This window comes from Sphaeramia orbicularis, chromosome 16 (genome assembly GCF_902148855.1).
Source record: "Sphaeramia orbicularis chromosome 16, fSphaOr1.1, whole genome shotgun sequence".
Classification (NCBI taxonomy): Eukaryota; Metazoa; Chordata; class Actinopteri; order Kurtiformes; family Apogonidae; genus Sphaeramia; species Sphaeramia orbicularis.
In genome coordinates this window covers 8,314,833-8,325,488 of record NC_043972.1, presented here as the reverse complement: position 1 = coordinate 8,325,488, position 10,656 = coordinate 8,314,833, and the positions used below count along the sequence as shown (strand labels likewise).

General features: G+C 35.3%; 1 protein-coding gene across 1 annotated transcript in view; it reads right to left on the bottom strand.

Moving 5' to 3' along the window:
• The window catches only part of dpys (dihydropyrimidinase), a 33,397-nt gene continuing 22,741 nt past the window's right edge, over positions 1-10,656 (bottom strand). The window contains exons 8-9 of the mRNA XM_030157047.1: positions 3,908-4,115; positions 1-336 (exon numbers count right to left, since the gene is read on the bottom strand). Coding sequence (XP_030012907.1) covers positions 277-336; positions 3,908-4,115 — 268 coding nt within the window. The 3' untranslated portion in view covers positions 1-276. The remainder of the gene's footprint in view (positions 337-3,907; positions 4,116-10,656) is intronic.

The window sequence follows — 10,656 nt, the reverse complement described above, 5'->3', positions numbered from 1 at the left end:
TAATTTAAAAAAAAAAATTGTAGACCAGTGTTATCTGGTCAAAGAGCATTGATAAGGATTGAGATTCAGATCAATGACCCCACCTTTACTGCATACAGGAGCTTGAATAACTGCATAATACCATGTTTGACCACCAGAAATATGTCAAAAGCTATGTGTAAAATCTCAGGTCCAATCAGAACAGACATGGTGTGGCTTTGGCTTCGGCTGCTTCTGGAAGCTCCGTGGACTCACAGCTGGAGGTTCAAAGTGGCTTTCATGTTCTAGGTCAGCTGTTCACACAGATATGACTTCTCCCTCATAGGGCTTTCTGATCACAGCTGTAGGTTTCCCCACCTGCGGGGCAAAGAAAAAGCAGACAGATGCGGTAAAGGCCTTTGTGGACTCCATCAGGGTCTGGTTGTTTTAGAACCAAGGTGAATCTGAAGGTTTTTAGAAACAGTCAGTGTGTAACATTTAGGGAGGCTGTTATTTCTGTTTTTAGTTAGTGCGCCATGTTTCTACAGTAATAGAACAGACCTTTAATAATAAATACAGTCTACATCAGGGGGGGTCAAACACGTGGTCTGTGGGCCAAATAAGGCCTGCCAAAGGGTCCAATCCGGCCCATGGGTTTAATTTTGGATGCGCAAAAATAACACTAAAGATATTTAACAGTCGAGTGTGTAAGAGTAGAACTAAATATCAAACAGTGTGAAAACATCACAAAATTTAAGATGTATAGATATAGTACCAATGAACAGGAGTCCAACAGTATTAGTTATTGATGGCATGTAATCATGTGTTCTGTTTTTGTGTAATTTAATAATAATAATAATAATAATAATAATAATAATAATAATACATCAGTTTTATATAGCGCTTTTCTAAGTACTCAAAGACGCTTTACAATAAACAACCAAGGGACAAACATACATCCAACGGGTAAACAGATACGAAGTTAATGCTAAATGGTAATCGAAGAACAAATACAGAGACAAATACTGACAAAAGAAAAACACACAAAAGAAGGTAGGTGAGAGTGGAGGAGGTTGAACGGGCGGGTTGAATGACTGACCTGTTCATTATATGGACTGTATACATTAGCTGATTAGCCAAGTCATGTACTGTACATGCCCACTCAAGGTAAAGTGGAAATTGTTGCTGTTTTCCCTACGTTTATTAGCTAGTTCTTCTTCCACTTCTATGTGCATAGAATTGGTCTATCTATCTATCTATCTATCTATCTATCTATCTATCTATCTATCTATCTATCTATCTATCTATCTATCTATCTATCTATCTATCTATCTATCTATCTATCTATCTATCTATCTATCTATCTATCTATCTATCTATCTATCTATTAGGCCTGTAACGGTACACGTACCAAAACTGAACCGTTTCAGTACACACCTGTTCGGTTCAGTACACACCTGTTCGGTTCGGTGCACAGCTGTACCGAAACGGCACAGTATGATGAGAAAAAGAAAAAAGAATGAAAGACATCGTTCGATACAGAACTTTAAATCCACGCAACTTTCACACAGACAAATTAAAAGAGCACACATTGACCCAAAATATGAAATAGCTGTGTATATGAGGTTAAAAAAAAACAACAAATATGATGTGAACCTGGAAGGAAGAGACTGCAGACCCTCCAGCATCAGTACAGTCCAGTTTGGATCAGTTCAGGTTCAGGTGAACGACAACAACGAGGAAAGAGATGTTAATAAGACGGACGTTGTTTGGCCCCTAGGAACTATGGTAGTTCTAAAACACTGACACTAGCTCTGTCTGTCTGTCTATGTATATGTCTGTCTGTCTGTCTATCACGCACGCTGTATAATAGAGGAATAAATAGAACGTTGAAAGTATGTAAAGTTTCACTTTCATTTCACAACAGCGTTCGTTACGTTAGTTATGGACCGCACCCCCAGGTATATAACTGCGCACCCCCCCCACCCCCCGGTTCCGACAAAAAAAAAAAAAAAAAATCCCTCGTGCACACAGGCACACATCACAGTTTGTTCTCTGTCCTAAAATAAATAATTTGGTTCATTGTGTTGTCAGTGTTTCTCTTCAGTTTGTTTAAACAGAATACCAGTTTACCCTCTTGTTAATGTTGCACTTCAAGTGGAATTTTTTTGTTATTTTTATGCAGAATGTGAACTGACAGAACTGTGATTAGATTTTTCTTGTTTGTTCAAAACTACCTTTCAGGGAAAAGTGCAATACTGATGTTTAAAATACATTTAGTAATATTAATAATTTATTTTATTTTCTATTTGATTTGTAGCAGCAGAATTATATTATTCCTGTTTTTCTATATCCTATTGTCTCCAAAAAATGGGGGGAAAATGTTAAAAAATTCATACATGCATTAATAGACATTTTGAGGGGTTTTCTTTCTTCCCGTACCGAACTGAAAAAAACCGAACCGCGGCTTTGAAAGCCGAAAACATACTGAACCGAAAATTTTGTGTACCGTTACAGGCCTACTATCTATCTATAACTCATTTCAATTCAGAGCCACATTCAGCCTAATGTGATCTCAAGTAGATCAGACCAGTAGAATAATAGCATTATAAACTATAAATAATGAAAACTCCATATTTTTTCCTTTGTTTTAGTGTGAAAAAAGTTAAATTACACGATGAAAATGTTTACATGTACAAACTATCCTTTCACAAAAATGTGAATAATCTAAACAACCATGAACAACCTTAAATTTATTATAAAAAATAAGTGAAATTTTAATGATGTTATGTCTGTTTCTAAATGTTTTGCATATTTGTGGATCTACTGGAATCTCTAATCCTTTATCAAGCAAATGATTATTTTTGGTAATTTCAGCACACATAAGACAGTGACTGCAACAGTTCCAGTGAGGACAGTGAGTCAGCAATCTCAGATCCAATGTGGTCTACAGGGTCTGTAAGGTCCACCTCTGCATGAACAGTGAGTGTAATTGCTTTGTTAGGTACCATGAAGTAATGGTACTAATGTAAGGATTGATGTTCAAAGGGATCATGTGGATGTGGACAGGGGTCTGGATCAGCTCGCATGTTGGTCTAATGTTCTAAAAGTCATGGTCTTTTCACTTTTACATATGTTTTTCTTGTATTTTTTATACATACTTGTAGGATTTTTTTTTTTGCCACTTATGGGTAAGGAACCAAATATGGTAACTTCATTAACCTTGAATTTCCACAAAACAATAAAAAATAAAAGGTTGAAATTTTGATTTTCAGAGTATTTCTATGTGTGAACTATAAAGGGTTAAATTGTGATTCACATGAGTAAAAGGGAAGCTGAGGTATGATATTGATAAAATTGCACTTTTACTTTATTGCACTAAAAAAAAACATCAAACATTTGCAGCTATTATTTATAGGTGCAAGTGTGTTGACTCGTGGGGAACCATACATTATAAATCCTCTGATCCAGTATATTCCTTTACTTTCTTGGTAAATTCCACTGGCATTTACAGTTGAATAACCTCTCAGCTGGCATATCTGTTTCTGCACATGAAATTTGACACCATGTCAAAGTGGCTTTATTGTTTATCTGTTGCTAGGTAACCCACTTCAATGATCATTTTATGATTCTGGGCATAGCAACGTGATTGTAAGGCTATTGTATTCCAAAATTACTAATATCTCCCAAATTACTGGTCCTATCAACTTGCCATTTTCGCTAGTCTGTTCCTCGACCAAACATACATAAGTATGCCAAACTACAGGAGTCAGCTTTGTACAGATTTTGTGCGATGCCTGAGACACACACACACACACACACACACACACACAGAGTCCACTTCCCTTTTATAATATATATTTTACTGGTCAGATCTGTTTGGGATCATACTGGACTGAATGTGGCCCCTGAAATAAACCGACTTTGAACCCTCTGGTCTTAAACCTACCTGATCTCTCTGCCTGATCCGTTTATACACGAAGTCCGAGAAGGGGTTTCTGTGGATGAATCTGCCGTGGCCCTGGGTGACGTTCAGCCTTCCGTCCTCGTAGACCACTTTCCCTCTGGAGATGGTGATGACGGGGACGCCGTGGCACTCCATGCCCTCAAAGATGTTGTAGTCCACGGCTTGGTGGTGGGTCTTGGCTGATATCCTCCTGCACAGACACATACACATCCATACGCTTTTCAATAGGGATGCATCGATTCCGATACCAGTATCGGCTCCGATACTCAGTGTGTGTACTCATACTCGTACTCGTAAACGTAATCCAATACAAATGCACCGATACCACTTACGGCCGTGTGACATTCACAGTTCAGTGCAGCAGGTATGAGATGGAGGAATAATGTGTGTGGAGTGTGAAGAGTGTGGAGATTTTTCAAAATAAACAACAGTGACAAAAGTAACGCTGACTGCAAGTGACGTTAAAGACACAGACGGATACGGATGCAGCGTTCTGTCCATCCTCTGCGTACATTCCATCTGTTTTCCAGGTGCTTGCGGATGCGTACCCAGATGGAGAATACCAGTGGAACCGTGGAGGTTGAGGATCTGTTCAAAGAGCCACTGTGTGAGTTAGAGAAAAACTACTGACACATGTAGGACAACTACTCAGCACTGGGCCGGTTTCCATCCTACTGATCATACTATGGAGGTACGGAGCGGTCCGGACCGCCGCCAGCGGAAGTGAAAACCAAACTTATCGCTCATTTCTCTTTTCTCTACCTCCTGAAGCTAAGCTGTTAAACCTTACCAGTGAAAATGCTGCAACATTACTATCACATTAGAGTTGCCTCTTTCATCTCCATGTTTGTTATTACTCACTTTCTTCTTCTCAAAAACTTTACTTTTCTTCATGGTATTTGTCCAGTATGGTTAATTCAGAGCGGCGCCCCCTGGTGGATTAATTGACAAACGGTCATTCCAACACATTAAATGTCAGTAGCAGCACTTTGTTCCAGTCAGACTAATGACAACGACAATAAAGCACATTTACAAAAGGAACTAAGAACTGGAATGGGATTATTAAGTACTCGTATCGGTACTTGGTAGCAGCAAGCACTCAAATGTAAGTACTTGTACTTGTACTCAGTCTGGAAAAAAGTGGTATTGGTGCATCCCTACTTTTCACTAAACGACTACAAAAAGCACATCCGATCACATGCACCACTTGAGATGAGGTACTTGAGTTAAAAACCACGACTAAGTAAAAACTGCAAATGCAATCCATGTACTCATACGGAGCATCCAGACACCACAGCTCACTTATGCAGCAACAAGCAATACGATCAATTATTTAGTTTTTCTGCTCATGTGATGATGCTTTCTACTCTAAAAAGCTCCAGGACGTACAGAAACTCAGTCTTCTTCCAGTCCATTAAAAGACCCCTCAACATTTCCAGCACTGCTCATTGCATTGTTGTGGCATCCATCCAAAGGCTGCTGCCACGACATAACACAGCACAGCAGAACCCTGATGTAACACGCTAACATACATATGAAAAATTCACATATAAATCATACTGGGTTATGTAACCGACACTGTTAAAGACTCCACTACTGACAGTCATACTCATGCAGTTCCTTCATTATTCACTTCTGTTGTCCTGTTGTTTGCCTTGTGTTTGGCATTTTACTTTCCTCAAATAGGATCTATTATGTTGTTTACTTATCTACTTAATGGCACATTTCCTCTCTCTATTTACATGAATAAAACTGCACATTTTTAAAATTTTACTTTTGTTAACCCTTTATTGGGCAAGTGACTATTTTTGTTAATTTCCGCATACATTGCAAGACAGTGATAGCAACAGCCCTAAAATAAATGTTCCTTTCACCTTACCTTACATGTGTTTTTCTTATATTTTTAATTTTTTTATATATATTTATTATTGAAGAACTCTGAAGTGTGTGAGACTATTGTGCTGGGACCTCTTTACCCGTGAATGTACTCCGGTCAAGGAAAAATCAGGACACCGATGACGTTTTTCACTTCTTTATCTGAAGACTCAGAGCAGCTAAGCAGGTAAGTACATACATCACAGCAATGCTGACTTCATTACAACCCCACAAACATAAAAACATAGCTGGAAAAAAAACTGAAATTTTTGAGAAAAAAAAAAAAAAAAAAAAAAAGCACAATTTGATCAATATTATGCCTCAACTCATGATTTATACATGTGCATTATGGATAAGATCTACAAAGACACAAAACAGGCAGAATATTGTTAAAATTGCACATATTTTTCTTTAGACAGTCCAGGTTGTTCATATTTGCTCAGGTTATTGACATTTTATTATTAAAGGATATCAGAATTTAATGTTTTTTACAATAAATCAAAGAGAAAAAATTGGCGTTGCCATTATTTATCGGCAAAATATATGATTTTCCTCACATTAAACCAAGAAGAAAATTTGGACTCATTATTTCTAGGTTATTATGCTATTATTTTTGAGTTTGATGCCCTTGACTGTTAATATCTTCAGGGTAATTTTTGCATTTTGCACTTTGTAAATTCATCTCGCGGGCCAGATTGGACCCTTTGGCGGGCCGGATTTGGCCCCCGGGCCGCATGTTTGACACCTGTATTTTAAGGTTTCAATTACTATGAATAAAATATTTTTCTTCCATCACTCTTGGTTTTATTGGATTGTTAAAAAGTTCCTGTTTTTTTGTGTCACCCTGTATATGAAAAAACTGTTGACATTACTGCAGCACTGCGTAGATTATGTACTTTCAGTGGTTAGGAAGGGCCTCTCTGAGGGTTAAAGCTGCTCATTCTCTACTGTGGTTTAAATGCTTTCTGGAAAATGACGGAAATTAAAATGATGACATTTTACAGTGAATGAATAAATCTGACTCAGTGCATCAAATGCATTAAAAGTCTCTTTCTTTTCTGTGTTTCCTTCCTCGACACATGCACATTTCCTGTTGCTTTGTAAATCCAGACACCATGCCTCCTCATCCGTCCAACAGCCCAATTATGTGACACAAGGCAGTTTGACTGAGCTTCCTCATCAGTTCTGGTTATGCAACTGTTTGCGCCTCCCGGTCCCGGATGTTGTGAAGCGACATTTATGCTGAGGGCAATTAATTACGCGGTTTCACAGATGAATTCATGGCTGTTGCGATAAAGAAAATGAGACGCCCTCGCGCTCGACAAACACTAACATTTTCAGACGTGATAGAAGACGCAGTAAAAACACACAGGTGATGATGAAGGATAAGTCCTGCAACATGTGTCATTATGTTTATTCTGTTGTTTTACTTGGTGTTTTTATTTCAGTTTCTAACTGTACAGCTGTTTTTATGTCTTTTTAATCTATTCTTGTATTTTAGTCTATCATTTTACCTATTTATTCTTCTGTACGATACTGTTTTTATGGGTTTTTTTTTAATTTATTCTTGTATTTTGGTGTATCATTTTACCTATTTATTCTTCCGTACAACATTATTTTTATGTCTTTTTAATCTATTCTTATATTTTAGTCTATCATTTTACCTATTTATTATTCTGTATGACACTGTTTTTATGTTTTTTTAATCTATTCTTGTATTTTAGTCCATCATTTTACCTATTTATCCTTCTGTACAATACTGTTTTTAATTGTACAGCTGTTTTTATGTCTTTTTAATCTGTTTCTTGTATTTTAGTCTACCATTTTACGTATTTATTCTTCTGCACGACACTGTTTTTATGGGGTTTTTTTATCTATTCTTGTACTTTATTCTGTCATTGTGTCTATTTATTCTTCTGCACGATACTGTTTTTATGTCTTTTTAATCTATTCTTGTATTTTAGTCCATCATTTTACCTATTTATTCTTCCGTACAACACTATTTTTATGTCTTTTTAATCTATTCTTATATTTTAGTCTATCATTTTACCTATTTATTCTTCTGTACACCACTGTTTTGAATTGTACAGCTGCTTTTGTCTTTTGTATTCTATTCTTGTATTTTAGTCTATTATTTTGCCTATTTATTCTTTTGTACAACGCTGTTTTTAATTGCACAGCTGTTTTTAAGTCTTTTTAATCTATTCTTGTATTTCAGTCTATCATTTTATGTATTTTTTCTTCTGTACGACACTATTTTTATGTTTTTTTAATCTATTTTTGTATTTTATTCTATCTTTTTACCCATTTATTCTTCTGAACAACACTGTTTTTAATTGTACAGCTGTTTTTATGTCTTTTTAATCTGTTCTTGTATTTTAGTCTACCATTTCACATATTCATTCTTCTGTACGACACTGTTTTTATGGGTTTTTTTAAATCTATTCTTGTACTTTATTCTGTCATTGTGCCTATTTATTCTTCTGTACGACACTGTTTTTAATTGTACAGCTGTTTTTATGTCTTTTTAATCTGTTCTTGTATTTTAGTCTACCATTTCACATATTTATTCTTCTGTACGACACTGTTTTTATGGGTTTTTTTTTAAATCTATTCTTGTACTTTATTCTGTCATTGTGCCTATTTATTCTTCTGTACGACACTGTTTTTAATTGTACAGCTGTTTTATGTCTTCAGTCTATTCTTGTATTTTATTCTTTTATTTTGTTTTTTTCCCCTTTAAGTCACTTTGGAAAAAAATCAATCTGCCAAATGCATCAATGTAAATGTAAATATAAGTGTGACAACTTCAAAATACAACAAAACAAAGTCACAGGAACAACGCAGAGGCCTGGCACAAGCTTTCCAGCGTTACCAGCGAAATAATTTACAACAAATTACACAAAGGTGTCATGTGTTCTTCTCTAATTCACATCAGCGGCTAACATCCACCCTGGGGCTCAGCACAGATTCTATGCCATTCTGGGTTATATAAGCCCAAGTGTGCTACAGTACACAATCTAGCAGAATGTGAACTGTCCTCTGAGCCTGGATGTGTGCATATGCTCCACAGAACAGCGTACTGTCCCCAGCTGCATATCTGGGACTTTGTTAGATAATAAGAAAATGGGACAAAAACAATCACAAGAACAGTTTTCTGTACAAACTCATGATATCCTGAGCCTGTTACTGAAAATAGCCTTAATACTGTGTGAAGACTGCTTTAACTCCCACATGAAATATTTGTCATTCTTAAGATCCGCACCATGACCCATCAGCATCGTCCCACGGATGCGGCGCACATCTTGTCTTAGCTTATATAAGTGTGTTAAAATCCTACCTAAAAAAAAAAATTAAAAATGAAAATAATAGCACATACACACGGCAAAGAATTAATCATTTCACTGGTCTTTTTTTTTTTTTTTTACCCATCTCATGAGTGTTATTCATAGGCAGTGTGAGTGTTCTGCTTTAATTCGCAGCTGTAAATAGATCATGACTTGAATTTACGCATCTGAAATAGACACAAACATGAAGTGAGAACGTATTTTTGGAGCGTGTATATGAAACAGAAACAAGAACAAGACTAAATACTGACATACACAGCCCCCACTTGTCCCGACCTGAACCTCACTGAGAAACTATGGGATGTGATGGAGAAAACTTTACTTTACTTTACTTTAAATATTGAATGAATGATTCTTTTTTTTAATTTTTGGTTTGGTTTGTACATCAATCATTGCACTTAGTACAACACTGTCACTTCTTTTTTCTATTGACTGATTTTTTTAAATTTTATTTTATTTTTTGCTTGAATTAAGCAAAAAAAAAAAAAAAAAAATCTGCCAGTGGAACAAGTGAAAATTATTTCTTGAAATAAGGTTTTTCAAGATCTATTGTCTAAAAATAAATTCTTATATCTCACTGAAAAGTTACTCTTTAGGTGATTATGTCTTATTTTAAGTGTGATGAGATATTTTGACTAGAAATGAGAAAAATACGCTTGGTAAAATTTGAATTTTTTTCCAGTGTTACATGTGTTCTTCTTGTATCGGTTACATATACTTCATGGATTTTTATTTATTTATTTCTTTATCTTATTTTATTTTTTGCCACTTATGGGTAAAGAACCATATATGGTAACTTCATTAACTGTGATTTTTTTTTTTTTTACATAAAAACGTAAAAAATAATCACAAAAATAATATAGTCTTGTTATGTCCTCCAATAACACACTGAGGTTGAAACTTTGAATTTCAGAGTATTTCTATATGAGCGCCCTATAAAGGATTAATTCTATATATAAACATTATCATTGTATAGATATTGAAAATATATGCACATATACACATTTTACTGTGGGTATTTCATGTTTTTTTTCAAATTTATATCTTCATGACTTCAGTAGACAAATGGTAGTGATATATTACATTATTATCATTATTATACAATATTATATTTAACCTCCTGACACCCAGGGAAGTTTTAGTTTTAGTTTTTTTACATTAAATAGTTGTCTTGATTGGAAACTGCATCACACAACAGTTTTTCAGATACATTTAAAATATATATTTATTTATTGGCACAGGAACAAATTTTGCCTAAATTGTTTCTATTAAAATGCTGAAGCGAGAGTTGGGGGTACTTGGCTAAAAAAGTATATTTCAGGAGGTACTCCACTGTAAAAAGTTTGAGAACCACTGGGTTAAAGGGCTCCTATTTATCTAAACCCACTTTTATTAGTCTTTGTTCCATTGGCAGACTTTTTTTTGCTTGCATTAAGCAAAAAAAAAAAAAAATCGAATTAAGCAAAAAAATATATATATACATTGAATTGAGCAAAAAAAAATCTGCCA